Source organism: Pyrus communis, chromosome 6 (assembly GCF_041283825.1).
Source record: "Pyrus communis isolate YQ-2024b chromosome 6, ASM4128382v1, whole genome shotgun sequence".
NCBI lineage: Eukaryota > Viridiplantae > Streptophyta > Magnoliopsida > Rosales > Rosaceae > Pyrus > Pyrus communis.
In genome coordinates this window covers 24762723-24787108 of record NC_142570.1, presented here as the reverse complement: position 1 = coordinate 24787108, position 24386 = coordinate 24762723, and the positions used below count along the sequence as shown (strand labels likewise).

At 39.4% G+C, this 24386-nt stretch overlaps 5 protein-coding genes across 6 annotated transcripts; 3 read left to right on the top strand and 2 right to left on the bottom strand.

Annotated features, from left to right (window-relative positions):
* Positions 1-822: 822 nt before the first annotated feature.
* On the top strand, positions 823-1398 carry LOC148696493 (uncharacterized). Its single transcript, XM_088695230.1, has one exon. It carries the CDS (start codon positions 823-825, stop codon positions 1396-1398), a length of 576 nt encoding a protein of 191 aa, XP_088551356.1.
* A 1853-nt stretch (positions 1399-3251) lies between these two features.
* LOC148696492 (uncharacterized protein At1g76660-like) lies at positions 3252-4611 on the bottom strand. Its single transcript, XM_088696139.1, has 2 exons — positions 4266-4611; positions 3252-3678 (listed from the first exon to the last, which is right to left on the bottom strand). The coding sequence occupies exons 1-2, from the start codon at positions 4465-4467 to the stop codon at positions 3464-3466; spliced, it is 417 nt and encodes a 138-aa protein (XP_088552265.1). The 5' UTR covers positions 4468-4611; the 3' UTR covers positions 3252-3463.
* Positions 4612-5713: 1102 nt separating this feature from the next.
* LOC148696491 (uncharacterized) lies at positions 5714-6289 on the top strand. Its single transcript, XM_088695229.1, has one exon. The coding sequence runs from the start codon at positions 5714-5716 to the stop codon at positions 6287-6289; it is 576 nt and encodes a 191-aa protein (XP_088551355.1).
* A 152-nt stretch (positions 6290-6441) lies between these two features.
* LOC137711006 (uncharacterized protein At1g76660) lies at positions 6442-11477 on the bottom strand. 2 transcript variants are annotated; one of them, XM_088696138.1, is made up of 4 exons: positions 10964-11474; positions 9157-10330; positions 8353-8569; positions 6442-6981 (listed from the first exon to the last, which is right to left on the bottom strand). In XM_088696138.1, the coding sequence occupies exons 1-3, from the start codon at positions 11000-11002 to the stop codon at positions 8355-8357; spliced, it is 1428 nt and encodes a 475-aa protein (XP_088552264.1). In that variant the 5' UTR covers positions 11003-11474; the 3' UTR covers positions 6442-6981; positions 8353-8354. The 2 variants fall into 2 exon arrangements, with proteins under 2 accessions (XP_088552264.1, XP_088552263.1); XM_088696137.1 differs by lacking the exon at positions 6442-6981 and adding an exon at positions 8143-8262 and having other exon boundaries at positions 10964-11477.
* Positions 11478-15224: 3747 nt separating this feature from the next.
* On the top strand, positions 15225-20720 carry LOC137711378 (putative cellulose synthase A catalytic subunit 3 [UDP-forming]). Its single transcript, XM_068450612.2, has 14 exons — positions 15225-15335; positions 15574-15760; positions 15898-16094; positions 16247-16358; positions 16492-16660; positions 16845-17111; positions 17204-17549; positions 17633-17770; positions 17858-17983; positions 18151-18363; positions 18461-18752; positions 19277-19473; positions 19561-19911; positions 20019-20720. The coding sequence occupies exons 1-14, from the start codon at positions 15225-15227 to the stop codon at positions 20601-20603; spliced, it is 3291 nt and encodes a 1096-aa protein (XP_068306713.2). The 3' UTR covers positions 20604-20720.
* The last annotated feature ends 3666 nt before the right edge of the window (positions 20721-24386 follow it).

Sequence of the window (24386 nt, the reverse complement as noted above, 5' to 3'; positions counted from 1 at the left end):
AAACCCCTAAACCCTAAACCCTAAACCCTAAACCCCTAAACCCTAAACCCTAAACCCTAAACCCTAAACCCTAAACCCTAAACCCTAAACCCTAAACCCTCAACCCTAAACCCTCAACCCTCAACCCTAAACCCTCAACCCTCAACCCTAAACCCTATACCCCTAACCCTAAACCCTCAACCCTACACCCTAAATCCTATACCCTAAACCCTAAACCCTAAACCCTAAAAGATTTCGAAGTCTTCATCAGTGAGTGTGCTGTGTGTCAACAGAACAAATTCAAAACCATTTCATCACCAGGTCTTTTACAACCCTTACCAATTCCACAGCAAGTATGGCATGATGTGAGTATGGACTTTATAGTGGGACTGCCTAATTATCACGGAAAAACTGTTATTATGGTGGTTGTTGATAGATTAACCAAATATGCACACTTCATTGCACTCTCTCACCCTTACACTACTACTAGTGTTGCCCAAGTGTTCATTGACAATGTCTTAAAACTGCATGGGTTGCCTAGCTCTATTATGAGTGATAGAGATCTTATTTTTGCGAGTGCTTTTTGGAAGGAGCTCTTCAAATTGCAAGGGACAAAGCTATGCATGAGCCCTGGATATCATCCTCAGAGTGATGGCCAATCTGAGGTCATGAATAAATGTTTGGAGATTTACCTAAGATGCTTTGTGGGAAGGCAACCTTGAAAATGGGTTAAGTGGCTTCCCTGGGCTGAGTGGTGCTTTAACCCTCTTATCACACTTCAACCAAGACTTCCCCATTTGAACTGGTCTATGGATAGCCCCCCCCCCCCCCCAACCACCACTTATGCAACCTTATGAAGTTGGCACTGCAAGGCTGGAATCAGTGGAGCAAAAACTCAGAGAAAGGGATAATGTTTTGTCTGTGCTCAAGAGTAATCTGGAAATGGCTCAAAATAGGAAGAAATTGCAGGCAGATAAGAAGAGGACTGAGAGACACTTTGAGGTAGGAGATATGGTGTACTTAAGATCGGTACCTTACCAACTTCAGTCACTAGCTCCCCACAGTTACCACAAGTTACAACCTCGTTTCTTTGGGCCTTATAAGGTGCTGGAAAAAGTGGGAACCGTAGCCTACAAGCTCCAATTACCCCCAGAAACCAAGGTTCACTCAGTTTTCCATGTGAGTTGCCTTAAAAAGCAACTAGGGGACAATGTGATCCCAAGTCCCACACTACCAGTGAGCACTGAGGATGGTCTTCAATTGGTGGAACCTGTTGCAATTTTAAATCGCAGGATGTATAAGAAAGGGATGGTTGCTGGGGTACAACTCTTGGTGCAGTGGAAAGGACAAGATGATGTCGATGCTACTTGGGAGGATTATGAGGCATTTAAAGCTCGATTTCCAGAATTTGCAGTGTAATCTTGAGGACAAGATAAGTTTTGAAGGAGAAAGTATTGTTATGATCTTGTAATTGTTTGGGGTTTCATTGCAATTTGCATTTCCTTCTAGTTCTATTTTTAATAGTTGATTGTTATTGCCTACGTGGCTGCTCACATCAGTGTATCGGGCTATCATATAAAGCTCCACTTTCCATTCCAACGATATGAGGAATTAAAAATATACTTTTACAAAAACAAAATACTCGTCTTCTCCATTTCGCGATTCTCCATTGCTGCACCCTGGTTCTGTGGTTAAGGTTGAATAGGTTTCTGGAATTGGAACCTATCATTCATCTATATATGAGATCTACGAGGGAGCAGAGGACAACTCACATTAGTAGCAACAAGGAAAGGATAGAGTGTATGGTCCTGACTCCCGAGTCCTCCATGTCCATATAGGAAATTTGGAATTCTTTAGCCCGAAATCTTAATACCCTCGACAACCAACGAGTCAGAGATACTAGATAAGGATTCCAAACGAAACTCTTTCTATTTCCTCCAACTATCGTTGACACCTGCAAGTGGACGTGGTGCAAGTGTCAACAAGATCGGGACAAGTGTCGATATGGCAGAGCTATTGCAGCCGTAGGCTCCTCTGAATAACTCCAAGACCACCCAACACCATTACCAGAAATCGTAAGCTCCTTCAAAATTCAATTTCTGATTCAAACCCTTCAGAACACCAATCAGGAAGAACAAATTGGTTGAGATTGTTGTAATAGCCAAACAAAATAGTTATTAGTTACATAGGAAAATGATCGTAGGTCGAGCCAGACAAACAGTAGAAGCATGAGAATCAATATTGCATAATCAAGACACTTAAACAAAATATTGGAATCGTCTTTGATGCATAACCACACGGGAAACCCTATATAGCTGATAATCTTCCTAATCTGTATGCCGTTTGATTCGGCCCTCCCAGCTTACTTTAGCAAGTTTTCTCTGTTTTTGGACCTTGGGCAAGGGAAAAAAAACACAGCACTCAAAGCGAAAAGACCTTATATCTCCCATTATCTGACCACGTACATCGAAATGGTTTAGGGTTTACAGCCAGAACAATAGCTAAATTGACTTTAAGTTTTAACTACAAAATAAAGGATAAAGTGAATAGTATTAGGATTGACTTTTTCGTGTAAAAATATGATTTTTTGTTAAAATAAACAGTACCGGAAGCTTTTCGTTAAAGTTTCCTATAATATAATTATATATATAGGAAGCCTTTAAGAAAAGAAAATGATCATCTCCGGATTCCTTCCACCAAATCAATCCAATCACCTAATCGGAGCCCTTGAAATTTGATCTAATGGTTAAAGTTATTATAACTTGTAAATGAATCCCCTATTTGTAATCGTTGAATCAAATTTCAAGAGTTCGAATTGATTGATTGAATAGATTTGGTGAAAGGGATATTTCCTTTAAGAAAAGGGATTTCCATTTTTTTTTAAATAGGGATTAATTATGAGGTCCACACCACATCAAACTTTAATGATCCGAACTGTGTATTTTTCAAGTTACATCTCATACATCATCCTTGCAAAATATTAGCTAAATCAGAAATATTTAAAACATCTAATTGGGTTCAAAAAAATTAACAAATACTTTGTTATATAAGAAACAATAAAATTTTATCTTGATAATTAAATAGCCAAATGGTTTCGGATTAAATTAAATTTTTGCAAGGATGATCTATGAATCAAAACTTACAAAATAGACGATTCGGATCGTTAAAGTTCGATGTGACGTGGGTCCCACACCTAATCCCCTTTTGTTTTTTTTTTTAAATTGGGATCCCTTTGCATAAAGGGTTTGTGTGTGTGTGTGTGTCTAACCACATTTCACCAAACACATATACCATTTGTTTCATTCACATACAGCAACAGCATTCATCAATCACAGAGACCGGATTACACACCATTGAAATAACAGGTTACATAATCGGTTAGATCATTCCACCTATCACACAACACCAAACAGAAACGTAAGCAAAAACACAACATCAAATTAACACACGTGAAACAACTAATAATGCGCTTTATTGCTTACTCTTAGTCATTCCACGCAAATTCTCCTTTCCTCTCTCGTAAGCTTCTTCCCCTTCTATAATCAATTTCTGCATCTGAGCTAGATTGACCCATCTGATACTTTCTGCTCAATTTAGAAGACCCCATCTTTGAAAAAATGTCCTCTTCATTGGCCATGATGCGGATTCCAGGCGTACTTGATCGAGAGACATCACCAGACTGCCTCCATGATTTGTGATCTGAGTCATACAAGAAAGGAACATTACTATCTAAAATAAAAGAGGAACCAGAGGGGGAAGAGAGAGACTTCAAGTGAGATGAAACACTCATTCATCCCACAGAACTCTCGCCCTGATTACTTTTCTATGTCTGCCCTTGACTTTCTTCCATTTCAAAAGCACCCATGACAACAACAGGCGCTATTGGAAAAAAAAAAAAAAAAAATTGCAAAATGAATAGGTTAAATGCTAGTCCCCTCCAAAATCTCGATAAAGAAGCGTGAAAGGCACCAACAGCATAAATTCCAGTTCTTTTGGCGAAAATGAAATCAATCAATGAATAGGACTTATTTAGATGTACATGAATGAAGCTGAAAGAGATATACTAGAATCACACTTAAACGAGATTAATACTTCATCCGGTGCTTAGAAAACATGTATAGATTAGAGGCTTGTGATTAATTCAGGTTGAAAAAGCAGTACCAGCAGTCAAACAGTGACTTTTCTTAATTGAGAACTTTGTTTATTTAGTTGTTTACTTCATTACCTACTTGATTTTAAAACTAGAGAAAAATAGAGACATTTAAATAAAAGTTATAACAGTTCACCTTCCGATCCAGTACACGACATGAGCGAGTCACAACGTCCACCCTCATCAAGATCTGATTCAGATTTATGACTCTCCTGACTCTGCAAGTTTGTTTTTGTCTTATGTGCCTTTAGTCCTTCAATGACAGATGTCGGTTCCATACTTTCTTCTGTAGGTAATTTATGAGAGGGAAAAGGTGTCATGGTAAACGAGTCCTCCATCACATCAGAAATCTCCACATATTGTGTTGTAGTGATAATTTCATCAGCACTGAACCCAAAGGATGCTCTATACGCTTCTATTTCTTCCACATCTTGCTTGGGACTTCTATTGTGTCTGTTCTGACTTCCATTCCCACCAGTAGAGTAAACCCTAAACCCTAAACCCTAAACCCTAAACCCTAAACCCTAAACCCTAAACCCTAAACCCTAAACCCTAAACCCTAAACCCTAAACCCTAAACCCTAAACCCTAAACCCTAAACCCTAAACCCTAAACCCCTAAACCCTAAACCCTAAACCCTAAACCCTAAACCCTAAACCCTAAACCCCTAAACCCCTAAACCCCTAAACCCTAAACCCTAACCCCTAAACCCTAAACCCTAAACCCTAAACCCCTAAACCCTAAACCCTAAACCCTAAACCCTAAACCCTAAACCCCTAAACCCTAAACCCTAAACCCTAAACCCCTAAACCCTAAACCCTAAACCCTAAACCCTAAACCCTAAACCCTAAACCCTAAACCCTCAACCCTAAACCCTCAACCCTCAACCCTAAACCCTCAACCCTCAACCCTAAACCCTATACCCCTAACCCTAAACCCTCAACCCTACACCCTAAATCCTATACCCTAAACCCTAAACCCTAAACCCTAAAAGATTTCGAAGTCTTCATCAGTGAGTGTGCTGTGTGTCAACAGAACAAATTCAAAACCATTTCATCACCAGGTCTTTTACAACCCTTACCAATTCCACAGCAAGTATGGCATGATGTGAGTATGGACTTTATAGTGGGACTGCCTAATTATCACGGAAAAACTGTTATTATGGTGGTTGTTGATAGATTAACCAAATATGCACACTTCATTGCACTCTCTCACCCTTACACTACTACTAGTGTTGCCCAAGTGTTCATTGACAATGTCTTAAAACTGCATGGGTTGCCTAGCTCTATTATGAGTGATAGAGATCTTATTTTTGCGAGTGCTTTTTGGAAGGAGCTCTTCAAATTGCAAGGGACAAAGCTATGCATGAGCCCTGGATATCATCCTCAGAGTGATGGCCAATCTGAGGTCATGAATAAATGTTTGGAGATTTACCTAAGATGCTTTGTGGGAAGGCAACCTTGAAAATGGGTTAAGTGGCTTCCCTGGGCTGAGTGGTGCTTTAACCCTCTTATCACACTTCAACCAAGACTTCCCCATTTGAACTGGTCTATGGATAGCCCCCCCCCCCCCCCAACCACCACTTATGCAACCTTATGAAGTTGGCACTGCAAGGCTGGAATCAGTGGAGCAAAAACTCAGAGAAAGGGATAATGTTTTGTCTGTGCTCAAGAGTAATCTGGAAATGGCTCAAAATAGGAAGAAATTGCAGGCAGATAAGAAGAGGACTGAGAGACACTTTGAGGTAGGAGATATGGTGTACTTAAGATCGGTACCTTACCAACTTCAGTCACTAGCTCCCCACAGTTACCACAAGTTACAACCTCGTTTCTTTGGGCCTTATAAGGTGCTGGAAAAAGTGGGAACCGTAGCCTACAAGCTCCAATTACCCCCAGAAACCAAGGTTCACTCAGTTTTCCATGTGAGTTGCCTTAAAAAGCAACTAGGGGACAATGTGATCCCAAGTCCCACACTACCAGTGAGCACTGAGGATGGTCTTCAATTGGTGGAACCTGTTGCAATTTTAAATCGCAGGATGTATAAGAAAGGGATGGTTGCTGGGGTACAACTCTTGGTGCAGTGGAAAGGACAAGATGATGTCGATGCTACTTGGGAGGATTATGAGGCATTTAAAGCTCGATTTCCAGAATTTGCAGTGTAATCTTGAGGACAAGATAAGTTTTGAAGGAGAAAGTATTGTTATGATCTTGTAATTGTTTGGGGTTTCATTGCAATTTGCATTTCCTTCTAGTTCTATTTTTAATAGTTGATTGTTATTGCCTACGTGGCTGCTCACATCAGTGTATCGGGCTATCATATAAAGCTCCACTTTCCATTCCAACGATATGAGGAATTAAAAATATACTTTTACAAAAACAAAATACTCGTCTTCTCCATTTCGCGATTCTCCATTGCTGCACCCTGGTTCTGTGGTTAAGGTTGAATAGGTTTCTGGAATTGGAACCTATCATTCATCTATATATGAGATCTACGAGGGAGCAGAGGACAACTCACATTAGTAGCAACAAGGAAAGGATAGAGTGTATGGTCCTGACTCCCGAGTCCTCCATGTCCATATAGGAAATTTGGAATTCTTTAGCCCGAAATCTTAATACCCTCGACAACCAACGAGTCAGAGATACTAGATAAGGATTCCAAACGAAACTCTTTCTATTTCCTCCAACTATCGTTGACACCTGCAAGTGGACGTGGTGCAAGTGTCAACAAGATCGGGACAAGTGTCGATATGGCAGAGCTATTGCAGCCGTAGGCTCCTCTGAATAACTCCAAGACCACCCAACACCATTACCAGAAATCGTAAGCTCCTTCAAAATTCAATTTCTGATTCAAACCCTTCAGAACACCAATCAGGAAGAACAAATTGGTTGAGATTGTTGTAATAGCCAAACAAAATAGTTATTAGTTACATAGGAAAATGATCGTAGGTCGAGCCAGACAAACAGTAGAAGCATGAGAATCAATATTGCATAATCAAGACACTTAAACAAAATATTGGAATCGTCTTTGATGCATAACCACACGGGAAACCCTATATAGCTGATAATCTTCCTAATCTGTATGCCGTTTGATTCGGCCCTCCCAGCTTACTTTAGCAAGTTTTCTCTGTTTTTGGACCTTGGGCAAGGGAAAAAAAACACAGCACTCAAAGCGAAAAGACCTTATATCTCCCATTATCTGACCACGTACATCGAAATGGTTTAGGGTTTACAGCCAGAACAATAGCTAAATTGACTTTAAGTTTTAACTACAAAATAAAGGATAAAGTGAATAGTATTAGGATTGACTTTTTCGTGTAAAAATATGATTTTTTGTTAAAATAAACAGTACCGGAAGCTTTTCGTTAAAGTTTCCTATAATATAATTATATATATAGGAAGCCTTTAAGAAAAGAAAATGATCATCTCCGGATTCCTTCCACCAAATCAATCCAATCACCTAATCGGAGCCCTTGAAATTTGATCTAATGGTTAAAGTTATTATAACTTGTAAATGAATCCCCTATTTGTAATCGTTGAATCAAATTTCAAGAGTTCGAATTGATTGATTGAATAGATTTGGTGAAAGGGATATTTCCTTTAAGAAAAGGGATTTCCATTTTTTTTTAAATAGGGATTAATTATGAGGTCCACACCACATCAAACTTTAATGATCCGAACTGTGTATTTTTCAAGTTACATCTCATACATCATCCTTGCAAAATATTAGCTAAATCAGAAATATTTAAAACATCTAATTGGGTTCAAAAAAATTAACAAATACTTTGTTATATAAGAAACAATAAAATTTTATCTTGATAATTAAATAGCCAAATGGTTTCGGATTAAATTAAATTTTTGCAAGGATGATCTATGAATCAAAACTTACAAAATAGACGATTCGGATCGTTAAAGTTCGATGTGACGTGGGTCCCACACCTAATCCCCTTTTGTTTTTTTTTTTAAATTGGGATCCCTTTGCATAAAGGGTTTGTGTGTGTGTGTGTGTCTAACCACATTTCACCAAACACATATACCATTTGTTTCATTCACATACAGCAACAGCATTCATCAATCACAGAGACCGGATTACACACCATTGAAATAACAGGTTACATAATCGGTTAGATCATTCCACCTATCACACAACACCAAACAGAAACGTAAGCAAAAACACAACATCAAATTAACACACGTGAAACAACTAATAATGCGCTTTATTGCTTACTCTTAGTCATTCCACGCAAATTCTCCTTTCCTCTCTCGTAAGCTTCTTCCCCTTCTATAATCAATTTCTGCATCTGAGCTAGATTGACCCATCTGATACTTTCTGCTCAATTTAGAAGACCCCATCTTTGAAAAAATGTCCTCTTCATTGGCCATGATGCGGATTCCAGGCGTACTTGATCGAGAGACATCACCAGACTGCCTCCATGATTTGTGATCTGAGTCATACAAGAAAGGAACATTACTATCTAAAATAAAAGAGGAACCAGAGGGGGAAGAGAGAGACTTCAAGTGAGATGAAACACTCATTCATCCCACAGAACTCTCGCCCTGATTACTTTTCTATGTCTGCCCTTGACTTTCTTCCATTTCAAAAGCACCCATGACAACAACAGGCGCTATTGGAAAAAAAAAAAAAAAAAATTGCAAAATGAATAGGTTAAATGCTAGTCCCCTCCAAAATCTCGATAAAGAAGCGTGAAAGGCACCAACAGCATAAATTCCAGTTCTTTTGGCGAAAATGAAATCAATCAATGAATAGGACTTATTTAGATGTACATGAATGAAGCTGAAAGAGATATACTAGAATCACACTTAAACGAGATTAATACTTCATCCGGTGCTTAGAAAACATGTATAGATTAGAGGCTTGTGATTAATTCAGGTTGAAAAAGCAGTACCAGCAGTCAAACAGTGACTTTTCTTAATTGAGAACTTTGTTTATTTAGTTGTTTACTTCATTACCTACTTGATTTTAAAACTAGAGAAAAATAGAGACATTTAAATAAAAGTTATAACAGTTCACCTTCCGATCCAGTACACGACATGAGCGAGTCACAACGTCCACCCTCATCAAGATCTGATTCAGATTTATGACTCTCCTGACTCTGCAAGTTTGTTTTTGTCTTATGTGCCTTTAGTCCTTCAATGACAGATGTCGGTTCCATACTTTCTTCTGTAGGTAATTTATGAGAGGGAAAAGGTGTCATGGTAAACGAGTCCTCCATCACATCAGAAATCTCCACATATTGTGTTGTAGTGATAATTTCATCAGCACTGAACCCAAAGGATGCTCTATACGCTTCTATTTCTTCCACATCTTGCTTGGGACTTCTATTGTGTCTGTTCTGACTTCCATTCCCACCAGTAGAGTAAACATCTGAATCCTTGGACACGCTTAACCTTCCAACAGTATGAGGTGGCGGATTATCCAGATAGAATTGTGCAAATGTAGCAGGACAAAAGAAATTTGAGTCTTGAGATGCCACAGAAGCTCCAGCTGTGTCATGCCCAAACATCCTGGCAGAACCACCCCTTGGATATGTACCATTTTGGGGAGAAGCTGACGGATCCCAATGTGGGGGGAAATCACGCTCAGGAAAAGATGATGATGAACAATCGTTTGATGCCCTTGAAATTGGTGATCTGAGACTACTAGCAGGACTTCCAGGATAGAGTGAATATGTTGAATGAAGATCATTTGCAGCAATGTAATTGGCCTTCTCAGCACTTTTAATGTCTGCAGAAGATGAGAGGAAACGAGCAAATGGCACATCTGGAGAAGATGGAGTAGTTAGGTGAGCCAACTCTGGTGGGGGAGTGAGAGGAGCAGTGGACGGCTCAGTTGTGAAGGTTGAGAAAACAGGAGGAGAGACAAGTTGTGTTTCGTTGGCATATGGCCCAGTGGCATACATGGTGGATGAAGGACCTCCAGGTGAGTTGGCAGACAAGAAACAACTAGGAGACTGCGCTGTTGAAGGAAGCGCCGAATTTGTAAATGATGCTGGAGAAGAAGGCGGAGCTAGAAGAGAAGGAGCCAGCGACGTTGTTTGGTTGGTCAGGCCAACTGTTTGAGGTCCATTTGGCTGATTTGCTGATGCATTGCCTTCAGGAATGCGAGTTGCAGGCACTATGCGCTTTCCTCCTTTCTGTGAGGCAAAGCAAGAAAATGCACCCCAACATCCTCCCCATCTCTTTCTCTGTAAAAATGCAAATGGGCATTATCAGTTAGATTTAAAATTGGTCTCAAATATAAAAAAACAAACTCAGAAACATTCTGGATGTTATGCATCCGTTCCATTTAACTACGCAAAGCAACCAACATCTAAATGCATAAGGAAAATCAAACTTTGTAAGGCCCTTTTTTGGGGATAATGCATCGGTATAGATTGTGATCCAAGCAACAAACTATGGGAGAAATTATTTCGAAATTGATGAATAACAACACTCAGTAATTGGAAGCACGCACTAGCATTATATGAGAGATAATGATAACCGCAGCTAGATAAAATTGGGTATGATGTTGTAACTGGAAAGTGATTGGCAAGCAAGAAACATGCACATCCTAACTTATATTTTACTAAAGCAGATCCGTCCACACAATGCAAATCAAGTCAAGTCATCCCCAGATCTGACACTGACACCCACAAAACAAAACCCAAACACTGCAAAATGGCCCCAGATCTAACACTCTCCTCTCCTCTCCTCACTCCCCCATCCATCAAAGAGCAGCACCAGCGTCAAGACAGTGTCTATCTATTCTCTCTTAATCAAACAGAACATAGAGTCTAGAGAGAGAAAGAGGTAATAGGGGAGAAAGAGAGAAGCATTACCAGCTCCTGCTGAGGGAATCTGTGCTGCTCGGACCCCATTAAAGCAGTGTGTGTTGTGCTTTTTCAACTACAAGCTCATTACTCTTGCGCGACTCCAGCACTCCTTGTGCCAGCTAATCAGGAGCAGCAGACGCCGCTGACTGCCACCAGGAACCACCGACCGCCCACCACCACCGCTTCTGTTTGTTTCACTCCCACTCTCACTCTCAAGTGACCAATATATTGTCTCTTTAAAATTGGATAAATATAAGGAAAAGATGAAGTCTCAAAGAAAAGGATGAAACAATCAATTAAGGATGCGATCCCGATGCCATTCCCATTCCCATTCGCATTCGCATTCCCATTCCCAATTGTAAATGGAAAATGGGAAATGGAAGAAAAAGGGAGAATTGCAGTGCAGATCAAAGACAGGGAAAGACAAAAGCGAAAGGAAAGCAAAGATCCAAGTGAAGTGATAGGGAAATAGGGACGACTGAGACTGCCTGCGAGTCTTTTGACAATTCACACCTCTCATCTTCTGTTTTTCTCTTTTTTTTTTATATTTTATAATATGCTAACAAAATAAAAAGAAAAGAAAACCAAACGGTGCGTTCTAGTTTTTAGTTACGAGGGAAGAGGGATTAATAAGACAAGGAAGGAATTATACGACAAGAATGGCATGACGGAAAGAGAAAGACGCCACCAAAGTTAGACCTGCTGCTTAATATTATATGAACAGGATTGTGGGGATCCTAAGGATCCTCAAATTATATTTGTTTATCGTATATCGTGAAATTAAAAATTATTTTAAATATTTTAATTTAAAATTAAATATGAATAATACCTAACGAAAACCGATTGTACAATATACGATTTGAAGATCTCCGATATCCTCACAAAGAGTATCCGGAGAGGATTCTCGTTCTTTAGATAGGATTCCTAATTGATATTAATCCCATGTAATCTCGTGTAATCCCGTTAATCTCATGTAATTTCGTGTAATTAACATGTCTTCCTTTTTAAGTTAGGGTTGTAAACCTATAAATATTATGTTGTCTTGGGCCAATTTCAAAGATTTTTTATAATAAAAACGAATTACATACACCAACAATACAGCGAAATATGTCTTCACGACACTGCAATTTTTGCAATCGTCAATATATTTACATTAATTTGAACACACTTGTGACATCCCGTCTCGAAATTATTTAAAACGTACGTGTGAATTGTCAACTTTGCCCCTAGTTCGTTTCTTTGACATTATTGGTTGTTTTGTGTGTTGTGGCATGTGTTGGGCCACACACACACATGCACACTCACTGTCTCTCTCTGCCCTTTCTCTGTCTCTGTCTCTCATCTCCCTCTCCCTTCCCGTTTACCTTAAACGTACGGACAAACACCAAACCCCTCAAACCTTAGCAGATCGAGGAAACTAAGGTCACTATCGAACTCGTGAGGTTGGGAGGAGCACGATTATACCATTTTCAGGTAAGAACTCTAACGTTTTCACGTCGATTCGACAATGGCCGATTTGAGTACTGTTCATGCAAACCTTAATCTAGCATGTTTTTGGATTTTTGAAGCTCATAGGTGTCTTAGTGAGGTCCCAAGGAGCCTCGGAGTGCTTCGTTGGACGAATTTGGACGTCAGGATCGTCCTGTTCGAAGTTGGCCGGTTTTGGATAGTTTGCACAAGTAAGATCGCGTGAGTTTTAGCCCTTAAAACTTGTATGGATGTGTTCTACTAGTCCTAAGCTTTAATTTGGTGCAAGAAACGTGAAAAACGGTTGAGAAACGAACGAGAAAACACGGTTTACAGGTTTTCCAGTTTTCCGGCGCCGGCGACGGCATCGGAGATTGAACGAAGAAGGTGACGGAATATTCCGTCAAATTTGACGGAATATTCCTGACGCAGTTGACGCCGTCCGTGTGCGCTGCACGTGCCTGCGCGTGGCCGGCGCGTGGGGGCGCGTGCGGTGGAGGAAAATTTTTCTAAAAAAATGGTTGTGATCCTGAGCTTGTGTAGAGCACGTTGGTATATTCATTTGTCCATTTTGAGCAATGTATGAGAAGTTATTACGAAAGTTAGGTTATGTGCTTTAAAGTTAACGTTTTTATAGTTATTTCGCATATAGGTGACACGTACCCCGAGGACGAGCGTGCGCACTCGAGGCAGGGGGGCTACGACCCTTCCACTTATCAGTGAGTGGGCTTTTGTTTTCCGTATACACCTATATACAATTATTTTCCAAGAAATTGAGTAAAAAGGGGTTATTTGTCTTATGCCATGCATGTTATTATTATCGTTTATGCATCATTGCATGCATTAATAGTGGCATACATATACATATGCATATTGGGTGCTGTGGACGCACAGGTAAGTGCCAAGTAAGTGGTATTCATATTTACATTCAGCAGTAGTTTGAGATGCTTAGAGAGCTCATAACCTGCACCCCCGGTGTTAGTGCTCCCGCCCAGAGTAGGGCACAGTCCTTCACGTGATGTTCACCTCCCGCACCACACGCTCAGCTTGGATCCAAGTTAGGTGCACAGTCCTGTCGTACAGACCACTTTAGGTGGTTCCGACTCGTAGGTGACCCGCGATTATTTGCACAGCCTTCACGTGATCGTAGCACTAGAGCGTATATATATATTACACCCAGGCCTGTCGTACAGACCACTTTAGGTGGTTCCGACTCGTGGGCAGGTTCAGTTATTGAGTTTGAGATTTGAGCTCTATACGCAGTCGTACAGGTCACGTTAGGTGACTCCGGCTGCCAGATTATATGTTATCGTCATGAGATATACCTGAGCACTTGCATTTCATTATGAGGTTTTGACATGGCATATCTTGAGCATGATTGGCATACCCTTGAGCATGTTTGGCATATCTATACATACGTATATATGTTATTTTTCTGGGAAGTATACAGGTTTTACGGCGAGGGGTTAGAAAGTATTTGACTAAATGGTTTTAGAAAAGATTTGTTTTTGCCCACTCACGCTTTTGTTTTGCGCCCCTCCAGGTTCTAGTTGCTTAGCGGTTTCGGTGGTTTCCCAGAGGGCTTTTCCGGCATTTCTGACAGATACTCACCAGCATAGGGTCACCTTCGGGTGTACTTTTGTCGCAATCTTTCTTTTGGACTGCTGTAGTCTTGCTCTGAATTTGTACCTCACTTACGCTAGCACTTGTTTTAGTACTTTGTATGCTAGTTTTTAATTATTCGTACTTTTATATTACTATTTCTTTAGCTTCCGCACGTGCACATGGTTACGTCACCTTCGTGTGACGGGCAGCACGCCCTGATCCCGGTCGGGGTGTGTCACACTCGTTGTAGTTTACTTGGGTGTGATTCCTATTGTCATTGGAATTTCTTCTATTTTTCATATTTCTTGTAATTGTTCTTTACTATTTTAATTTACTCTATTGACAGACGAAGAGTAAGAACTTGAAATACTGTGACATTAAAGAGAAAAACTCTAGTTTTACCAAAAAAAAAGAGAAAAACTCTAGCAATCAGAGCAAATATTTGTTATTTATTATTGTTCTTGACCTCTTGTTATACTTTTTTTTTAATTTCTTTAATATCTGTAAAAATAAAATTAATAAAAAAAGACGAGAACGATGAAAGTGGTTGTTGAGTTGTGGCTGATTTCTTAAAGTCATGAAATAATAGGCCTTGGTTTAATCGGTGATTAGTCATCTGTCGTTGTTGATCCCGCCGTTGTCCGTTTTGTGTTTGGTTTATTAATGTTGCAGCTGATGCCGGGCGAATGCGATTATCAAGATTCACTCACGCTCACAGTTTCGTTTAGTTTTGAACAGGCAGACTCAGTTGTTAGTTGTTACCGTTAGGAATAGTACTACTGTAGTAGTATGAGTGTATGAGGCTCGCTATGGGCTGTGTGTGGCGGCTGAGATATTGATAAGACGATGAAGACAACTTATCCCACAACAATTAACATGATCCACCAAGACCATCCAAGGAGAAGAAGAGATTGAGTTCATGCCTTCATGGTTGCTAACTGGTTGAGTAACCATGTATAAGGATCTGAGGGAGGGAGATTTTGTTTGTTTATTTAATTTTTATATGATTTCTTTCTGATTAAGTCACTTCAAAAAGGATGAGCGGTTGATTATTACTGCATTTTTAATTGAAATGCAGACATCAACTAAAGTAGCTATCTATAGTTAGCTACCATCGGCCTGATAGTATAGTACGTAATAGTGTAGCAGCAGAGCAGCAATATTTCAATTTTCAAATTCTGAATTTCGATCTGAAATGGAGGTAAGTGGTGGTTTAGTTGCGGGATCTCACAACCTGAATAAACTTGTGGTCATCTGCGGTGATCGTGATCGTGAACGTCATGATGGGGAATCATCTTCTCTAAATGTAAATAATGCTCTTTGCCCTCCCTCCCTCTTCCTACCTGCTACCTCCTACTTCACTTTCATATTTATACATGCATGTTTTCATTGCTAATTTATGACTTAATCATTTCTTTCGTTCACTGATGAACTATATTATTGTCAAATTAATATGACCTATAGATGAATGAACGAATGACTCGTTGTATTTGTACTCTTTGGTCGGCAATCAACCGGCATGTGTTGGTTCTGCTATTGTACAGGCTAAAGTGCTGAAGGGGCAGATTTGCCAGATTTGTGAAGACGATGTAGGCCTAACTGCAGACGGGGAGCTGTTTGTCGCCTGTAACGAGTGTGCCTTTCCCATATGCCCAACTTGCTATGAATACGAGCGCAGTGAGGGTACCCAACTCTGTCCTAAGTGCAAGACCCGCTTCAAAAGGCTTAAGGGTGGATACCTATTACCTAAACGCTAAACCAGTTCTATTACTACTTCTAGTACTATACCATTGCTGAATAATTAAATCATTTATACAACTTTATCAGTTTATTTAATTAGTCTCACCGATGTTCTTTTTGGCCGGCAGGGTGTGCCAGGGTCCAAGGTGATGAAGAAGAAGATGGCATCGATGACCTCGAGTACGAATTCAGTTTTGATGCAAGGAGCAGACAAGATATGCAACATGCGCTTTCTGCAGACGGCCACATGAGCTATGGTTGCGCTTCTGACTCGGGTTTCTCTCATCCCATGTCCCAACTTCCACTCCTTACTAACAGTCAAATGGTACTCACAAATTCAATTGAATTCGCTCAATTGTGTAAAATTGCTTTCTTAATTCATTGATCCATACTTCACGGCTGTACCACTCTTTTTTCTTTCCTTGTTTCTTTAGTTGTTTGCTTTTTTCTTTTAATGGTTGTGAGTTTTTCGCGCAGGCTGATGATGATATCCCTCTTGAACAACATGCTTTGATCCCTTCTTTCATGGGAACTGCTGCTGGAGGAAAAAGGAACCACCCCATTCTTTCCTCAGACCATGTCCTTCTAGGTAAACATCTTACTCCTCACGAAATTCACATGCCCCAAATTCAATCACCTTACTCTCACACTTACCCATCTTGGGTACTCATCCTCTATTTGTTAGCTTGAATGGGTTCACATCTACCTTTTTTGCAGTACAGCCATGGATCCTTCCAAAGACATGGCTGCTTATGGCTACGGTAGTGTTGCTTGGAAGGAGAGGATGGAGAGTTGGAAGCAAAAACAAGAGAAATTACAGATGATGAAACATGAAAATGGTGCCAAAGATTGGGACTATGACGGGAATGACAATGGCCCTGATCTACCACTGTAAGTGCTCCTATGCATGCAGCATTGCTCATGTCTTTTGAGGTTGTGACTTGCTGCATTTAAACATTTTAGTTACGGGATTTTCTCTACTATAAAGTTAGTTTTAATATTTCCAATACCGTAGTGTTTGAAATATCCAAGGATTGCTGATCAATGAAAATTCTTTGTGCCACTCATGGATCAGAATGGATGAGGCAAGACAGCCCTTGTCAAGAAAGTTGCCTATTCCATCGAGACAAATCAACCCTTATCGAATGATCATCATTATTCGACTTGTTGCTCTTGGATTCTTCTTTCATTATCGGGTCATGCATCCTGTAAATGATGCATATGCATTGTGGCTCATCTCAGTAATTTGTGAGATTTGGTTTGCTGTTTCATGGATTCTTGATCAGTTCCCAAAGTGGTTTCCCATTGATAGAGAAACTTATCTGGATAGATTATCCCTGAGGTAAGCCATTTGATTATCACATGTTAATGTAACTTTCCTTTTGGTCCGACTGTGAACGTTATCACAATTCATGCTAATTCTCCTTTTTCCAGGTATGAGAAGGAAGGCCAACCTTCACAACTTTGTCCAGTTGATATTTATGTCAGTACAGTTGATCCACTGAAGGAGCCTCCTTTGGTGACAGCAAACACTGTACTTTCTATTCTAGCAGTGGACTACCCTGTTGACAAGGTCTCATGTTATGTTTCGGATGATGGTGCATCTATGTTGACATTCGAGGCACTGTCAGAAACATCAGAATTTGCTAGGAAGTGGGTCCCTTTCTGCAAGAAGTTTAGCATAGAACCACGGGCACCTGAATGGTATTTTGCAGAAAAGATAGATTATCTAAAAGATAAGGTGCTTCCATCATTTGTGAAAGAACGAAGAGCAATGAAGGTAATGAGGGTTACTAACAGTGGATACTTCCTCATCACTCATTGCAGAGAACTTAGTATATGTTCTTGTCACTATCTTTGCAGAGAGAGTATGAAGAGTTCAAAGTTCGAATAAATGCATTGGTTGTTAAAGCTCAGAAGGTTCCAGAAGAAGGATGGACAATGCAGGATGGAACTCCATGGCCTGGAAATAATGTTCGTGATCATCCTGGGATGATTCAGGTATGTCACATGGGAATTTGATTTCTTTATTGTGCATGTAAAGTTGTAATGCACTTTGGCATATAACAGTTATATGCACCTTTTTAGGTTTTTCTTGGCCAAAGTGGAAGACATGAGACAGATAAGAAAGAATTACCACGCCTGGTATATGTTTCTAGAGAAAAAAGACATGGGTTTAATCACCACAAAAAGGCTGGAGCAATGAATGCTTTGGTAAGTAAATTGAAAGGGAGAAAGAGAGGCTTCTTGAGCTCCACATCGATAGCAGTTGATAGAACTATGTGCTCTCTCTCTCTCTCTCTCTCTCTCTCTCTCTCTCCCCCCCCCTCCCCTTTTTACTCCGGAGTTTCATTTTCTTGTCATCTTGTATGTCAAAACAGGTAAGAGTCTCTGCTGTTCTAACAAATGCACCTTACTTGCTGAACTTGGATTGTGATCACTACATCAATAATAGTAAGGCTCTTAGAGAATCAATGTGTTTCATGATGGATCTGTTGCTAGGAAAGAGAGTGTGCTATGTCCAGTTCCCACAAAGATTCGATGGTATTGATAGGCATGACAGATATGCCAACCGAAACACAGTGTTCTTTGATGTAAGTATCTGTAGACAGTGAGATTGCTTTGTTGCTTTTTCCATTCATTTTTCTTCTATTTCAAAGTTAACATCTAAGTCATCATCACCAATAACAGATTAACATGAAAGGTTTGGATGGGATCCAAGGGCCTATCTATGTTGGGACTGGATGTGTCTTCAGAAGGCAGGCTCTCTATGGTTATGATGCTCCAAAAACAAAAAAGCCACCAACTAGGAAATGCAACTGCTTGACAAAATGGTGCTGTTGCGGAAACTGTTTTTCTGGAAAAAGGGAGCAGAAGGCCAATAAACCCAAGACTGAAAAGAAGAAGAGAAATTCCAGGAAGGAAGATACAATAGTTTTGATAAATGTCTCTGATCAGGAGGGTGTCGAAGAGAACAATAAACGTAATCCCTTGCCTTCCACAGTATGAGGGAAAATAAATAAGTTCTTTTTAATGGCATAGTTTATACTGTGGATGCGTACTGCACTAGATTCCTTTGTGAAAATATCTCACCATTGCAAAAGCATAGATTTTTAACTCTGTTTTCAATTGGTTACTTACAATCTGCACTTTTCACCAAGCTTCCAATCCGTCTTTGGTATTTACTTGTCTGTTTTTATACTTCAGGATTATGAAATGCAATGTGTGTACATCCAGCATGTGCAAATGCAAAGGACAAACTTCAGTACTGCTCACTTAGGAAAATGTGTGTGAAAATCTACTTTATAAGTCATGATTGATTTGTATTCTTTAAACTAGGGAAGGTTTGATATTATCTTTTCTGCCAGCGTTGTTGGCAGATGCACACTTGCTACCTTTGTGGAGATAGGTTCTTTATTATGTATTATGGATATAGATAAACCTAAGTTTTCCTTGTTTCCCACCAATCTCGGTTTTCCTTTTGACTTGAGAACATCTTATCTTCAGGTGTTGAAGTTGAAAACTTGACTCTAATGTCTGATGATGAGCTGGAAAAGAAATTTGGGCAGTCTCCGGTGTTTGTTGCATCCACCTTGCTGGAGGATGGTGGGACTCTGAAAAGCACTAGGCCAGCATCTCTGCTTAAAGAAGCCATCCATGTAATTAGTTGTGGCTATGAAGATAAAACAGAATGGGGAAAGGAGGTAAGATGGTGATCCAATTCATGAGTTGATTAACCGTATAACTTTTTTTTTCTCTTTGCTTGCTCAATACGCTTCCTCCCAATCCAGGTCGGCTGGATATACGGTTCAGTTACAGAGGATATCCTGATAGGCTTTAAAATGCATTGTCACGGTTGGAGATCGATATACTGTATCCCTGCAAGGCCGGCATTTAAGGGATCAGCCCCCATTAATCTTTCCGATCGTTTGCACCAAGTCCTTCGGTGGGCCCTTGGATCAATTGAAATATTCTTGAGCAGGCATTGCCCTCTCTGGTATGGGTATGGACGGGGTCTGAAGTGGTTGGAGCGTCTGTCTTACATAAACGCTACTGTGTACCCATGGACATCAATTCCACTTCTTGCTTATTGCACTCTACCTGCTGTATGTCTGCTAACAGGAAAGTTCATCACTCCAGAGGTATAAACATACAGTTTGATGGATCAAACCGACCTCATCTACTTGTTGGCTTGCCTGCCTAGGCGATGATATATGCATCTAATGTTGATTTTTTTACTTGTGTGCAGCTGAACAATATGGCTAGCTTGTGGTTTCTGTCTCTTTTCATCTGCATTTTTACAACGAGCGTATTGGAAATGAGATGGAGTGGAGTTGGCATCGACGAATGGTGGAGAAATGAGCAGTTTTGGGTGATTGGTGGGGTGTCGGCGCATTTGTTTGCCGTGTTTCAAGGGATTCTAAAGGTGCTAGCCGGCGTTGATACAAACTTTACGGTGACATCAAAAGCTGGGGACGACGCGGATTTCTCAGAGCTGTATGCATTTAAGTGGACCACATTGCTCATCCCACCAACGACGTTGCTTATTATAAACTTGATCGGAGTAGTTGCCGGAGTGTCGAATGCAATAAATAACGGTTATGAGTCATGGGGGCCACTGTTAGGTAAGCTCTTGTTTGCGTTCTGGGTGATCATTCACCTCTATCCTTTCCTCAAGGGTCTGCTTGGTAGGCAGAACAGGACTCCTACAATCATTATAGTGTGGTCAATAATGCTGGCTTCCATCTTTTCGCTTTTATGGGTTCGGGTTGATCCGTTCTTGGCCAAGTCAGATGACCCAACCCTGGAGGAATGCGGATTAGACTGCAATTAACAGCACACACCCAGGTCCCAGTCCAATCCAATCCAATCCTTGTGTACCGGCCAAGTCCACAGTGACTATTTTTTTGGTAAATTGATGATGAACCATACAAATTATAAATGGATGAAACACACCTCGTTTGTGTATTATTGTTCTCGTTTGTAACTGCGAAAACCATTTTTGTGGAATGGTACGATGGGTTTCACCTTTTTGCCCTTCTCATTTGATATCTAGGATTTAATTGAATTGGATAACTAATTAGAGTTAATGAAATAATGAATTAAAAAAATGAGTATCAATCTGCATATTTTATTTAAATTTGAGGCGATAGATTAGTCATGAAGAAAACACATTCTTCCCAAACTTGTATATAACTTGTCATCTATGGAAATTTTGACACACCTCAATCCCGGTTTCCAATGACATCGAGATGGCCACGTGCAGTGGCGGATCCAGGATTTTAAACTCAAGGGGTCCCAATTATAAAGGTCAAAAAATTTATAGACAAAAATAACATTGAAAATTTAAATATAATACATTTCATTCAAAAATCATATGTAAAACAATATTACAAATTATAAAATCATAATTTAGGCGTCCATTACGAGGTTTCATAAGTTACTAAGGAGTACCTAAGTTATTGATTATCTAATATGAACCACTAAATTTAAAACACCGGTCAAATAAAACTCTCCCCAAACTCTCACTATCTTTCTAACCAAACACACCATTTTTCTCTTTTACTAGTTTCCAAACATCCACTTTCTCTCTCACTAAGAATAAAGTTGTCATACCTCCACCAACCGCCTCCCTCCCCATTCTCTCGAAGCCATGGCAGCTTCACCTCCAAAATTCACCAACCCATGACAGATCATATTCATCTTATTAACCTTATGAAGGAAATTTCACCCATAAGAAAAATGATTAAGATGGTTGAAATAATTTGGGAAAATTTGGCCTTATGTACTGCCCCTGCCAGACGATAGAGAAAGGTTGGAGGAGAAGTGGGTGGCACTGACAAATGAGACCATGGTAGAAGCAAGGAGGAGAGAGGCAGGAAGGGTCCCTATTTTCTTTCTTCTCCGTGTGCGGTCATCTTCTCCGAGAAGAAGACAACCACTGCAAACTTGCAACCTACAACCTGCACAGACCTCATGCTCGAGTATGAGGGGTCCCCGGAAAATTTATAGCAGCGATTTAGGATTGCCGACGGGTCCTGGGACCTCCCAGGTCCTTATGTGGATCCGCCCTTGGCCACGTGCTGGCCGACACCCAAGGGTGACAAAAACTATTTAATTATAGGAAAATTAATGAAAATTGCTTGAAAACTTTGAATTTTAACGATAATAACAAAATAAAGGGTAAAGTGAATAGTATCAGAATTAGTTTTTTAGTGTAAAAATGTGGTTTTTTTGTTTAAATGAACAGTTCCGAGAGCTTTTCATTAAAGTTCCCCTTAATTATACATATGCCAAGAACATGTAAACCATGCATATAAAATTTTCACCGAAACCACCCAATGATAAAATGAAATACAAACTTTAACGAAATAATAATAATGTACTAATCACTAATAGAAGGAGAATATTCAACTGTCAACATTTAAAAGAAGTGATGATGCACGAACATGTTCAGAGCATACTACTAATCCGGAAATACAAGTAGAATGGATAATATAAAAGTGTGATTACAAGAGAGCTTCACACAGAGAAGAGGACATAAATTCATTGATATGGGAATGCCTCAAAGTTCAGATCATATGCCTCGTTCATAGGTCGAGGGCACAAAACAAAAGGTGAGTGAACCAAGTTTAATATAAATAATAACTAAAACCAACTTTTCTTCAAACGTACTAACCCCCAGTTTTAGAAAACTCATATAGTATATTATGTAGTAGGTTTTCTAAAAACCTTAGCATGTCATAAAACCTTTGTAAAACATATACAATATATAATGTGCTCAGTAGTGGTATCATAGTCGTCCAAAGGCATATCCATCACCTGAAGGTGAATATGTACGACATTGGGTTACGCCAGTAAAGAAAGTATAGTCCATCACGCGAAGGTGAAGCTGTACGACTCTACGTTATGCTAGTGAAGAAATACGACACCGAGTTACGCCAATGAAGAAAATATGGTCCATCACCCGAAGGTAAAACTGTACGACTCTGGGTTAAGCCAGAGAAGAAAAAATAACACACCAACGCTAGTCATGGCTAATGAAGCTTGAAGTCTTGTAAATGAATGCCAAGACTTTTGGTTTTTCATCAAGTTTTGGCTTGAACTCTTGTATTAGTTCTGCAAAGGCCAAAAGATTCAGTTTTATTTGAACATACTTATCATTTGTTGCCCGACACTTTATAACATGAGATTTTGGAGCTGATTTCTTTTTTGTTGCAAAATGTTTTACTTTTGGTGTCATATTCATAAAAAAAATTGAAATGATAATGAGTATAATTTTTAATCAAATAATATGAAGTCATATAAACGACAAACTAAATGCAAAAGGGCAGATGCTAGGCACACAAGCTAGATGCAGCATCACTTAGCGCACAAGTAGATGCAGCGTCACTTAGTTCACAAGTAGATGCAACATCAATTAGCAAACAAGGTAGATGCAAAATTGGTTGTTTACGCACAATGTAGATGCATAATTGTTTTAACACAAGCTTGATGCAAATTCTTTTTTTTTTTCTTTTTCTACAACATATTTATGTGCAAAACCAATTTACAAACAGAAAGTAGAACCATAATTAATTTACAAAGTGCAGCATCAGTGTAAAGTGCAGCATCAGTTCAAAGTGCAGCATCGAAGCTAGACGGTTAATGTTTTTATTCACAAAATTTAGACGCATATTCATTTTCTTTTTCAGATGTTGTTGAAGAGTCAGTATACATATGAACTAAAAAAATGAAACCGAAACATCTAAAACACTGAAATAGTTTTTTCTCGAACTAGAACACTGAATTTTTTGTAAAATCAAGTGCAAAAAACACTTGATAATGCATGCGTTTTTGATAGTTTTGAAAAGTGTCTTTTGCAAAAACAAGTGCAAAAACACTTGATAATGCATTCGTTTTTGATAGAGTTCGAAATATAATTATGCAAAAGGATGATTTTGAGTAGTAGGAAAACCTTTGAAACACTGATCTTTCTGGAAATCCGACTGAACTTTGTAAATCACTTACTGAAAATCCGGCTTGAAAGTGTCGGAAACTATGGATATTTTAGGGTTTTATTTTTTTTTTCTTTTCTGGAGAAGTATCTTTTGCGTGATAGGACTTTGAAATGATAGGTTTGGGGAAGATGAAATTGCAGGTATTGAATAAGGGAAAAGGGAAATCGGTTAGTTTTTATGATTTTTTGTCGTGTAGTGGTTAACGTGTTCGTTTATTAACGGTTATAGTCGAGAGGCATGAGCCGTAATTTAGTCGGTCCATTTCTTTTTGAGTTAGGCTTGGTTTTCTGTTATTGGATTTTTTATCCCTCCTTGTAAAGTTTTAAAAACTGTGGAGTTGTGTGAAATATGGTATATATTTATGTCTCTATAAGTAAGGCTCCCTAAATCTTTTTTTTTTTTAACAAATAATATTAGGAAAGTAGGCTAAACCTCACAACGAGCGATCAATAAAGTAGTTTAATTTTACTTTTGATAAGAATCGAACACTCTTACTTACAATTGAAGAGAATAACACTCGATCATAATAATAGTGGTTATAGTATTCCCTATTTTGAGAGAAGAAAACGTGTCGAGAAGCAATTGAGAAAAATGATGGGCAAAAGAATTTTCGTGAT

Coding starts and splice junctions, on each gene's coding strand:
- LOC148696493 (XM_088695230.1), top strand. CDS start 823: ATGCAACCTTATGAAGTTGGCACTGCAAGGCTGGAATCAGTGGAGCAA.
- LOC148696492 (XM_088696139.1), bottom strand. CDS start 4,467: ATGGAGGACTCGTTTACCATGACACCTTTTCCCTCTCATAAATTACCT. Junction 3,679..4,265: donor GTCGTGTACTGGATCGGAAG/GTGAACTGTTAT, acceptor TGTATGACTCAG/ATCACAAATCATGGAGGCAG.
- LOC148696491 (XM_088695229.1), top strand. CDS start 5,714: ATGCAACCTTATGAAGTTGGCACTGCAAGGCTGGAATCAGTGGAGCAA.
- LOC137711006 (XM_088696137.1), bottom strand. CDS start 11,002: ATGGGGTCCGAGCAGCACAGATTCCCTCAGCAGGAGCTG. Junction 10,331..10,963: donor GATTCCCTCAGCAGGAGCTG/GTAATGCTTCTC, acceptor GCATTTTTACAG/AGAAAGAGATGGGGAGGATG. Junction 8,570..9,156: donor GTCGTGTACTGGATCGGAAG/GTGAACTGTTAT, acceptor TGTATGACTCAG/ATCACAAATCATGGAGGCAG.
- LOC137711378 (XM_068450612.2), top strand. CDS start 15,225: ATGGAGGTAAGTGGTGGTTTAGTTGCGGGATCTCACAACCTGAATAAA. Junction 15,336..15,573: donor GGGAATCATCTTCTCTAAAT/GTAAATAATGCT, acceptor GCTATTGTACAG/GCTAAAGTGCTGAAGGGGCA. Junction 17,550..17,632: donor AAGAACGAAGAGCAATGAAG/GTAATGAGGGTT, acceptor CTATCTTTGCAG/AGAGAGTATGAAGAGTTCAA.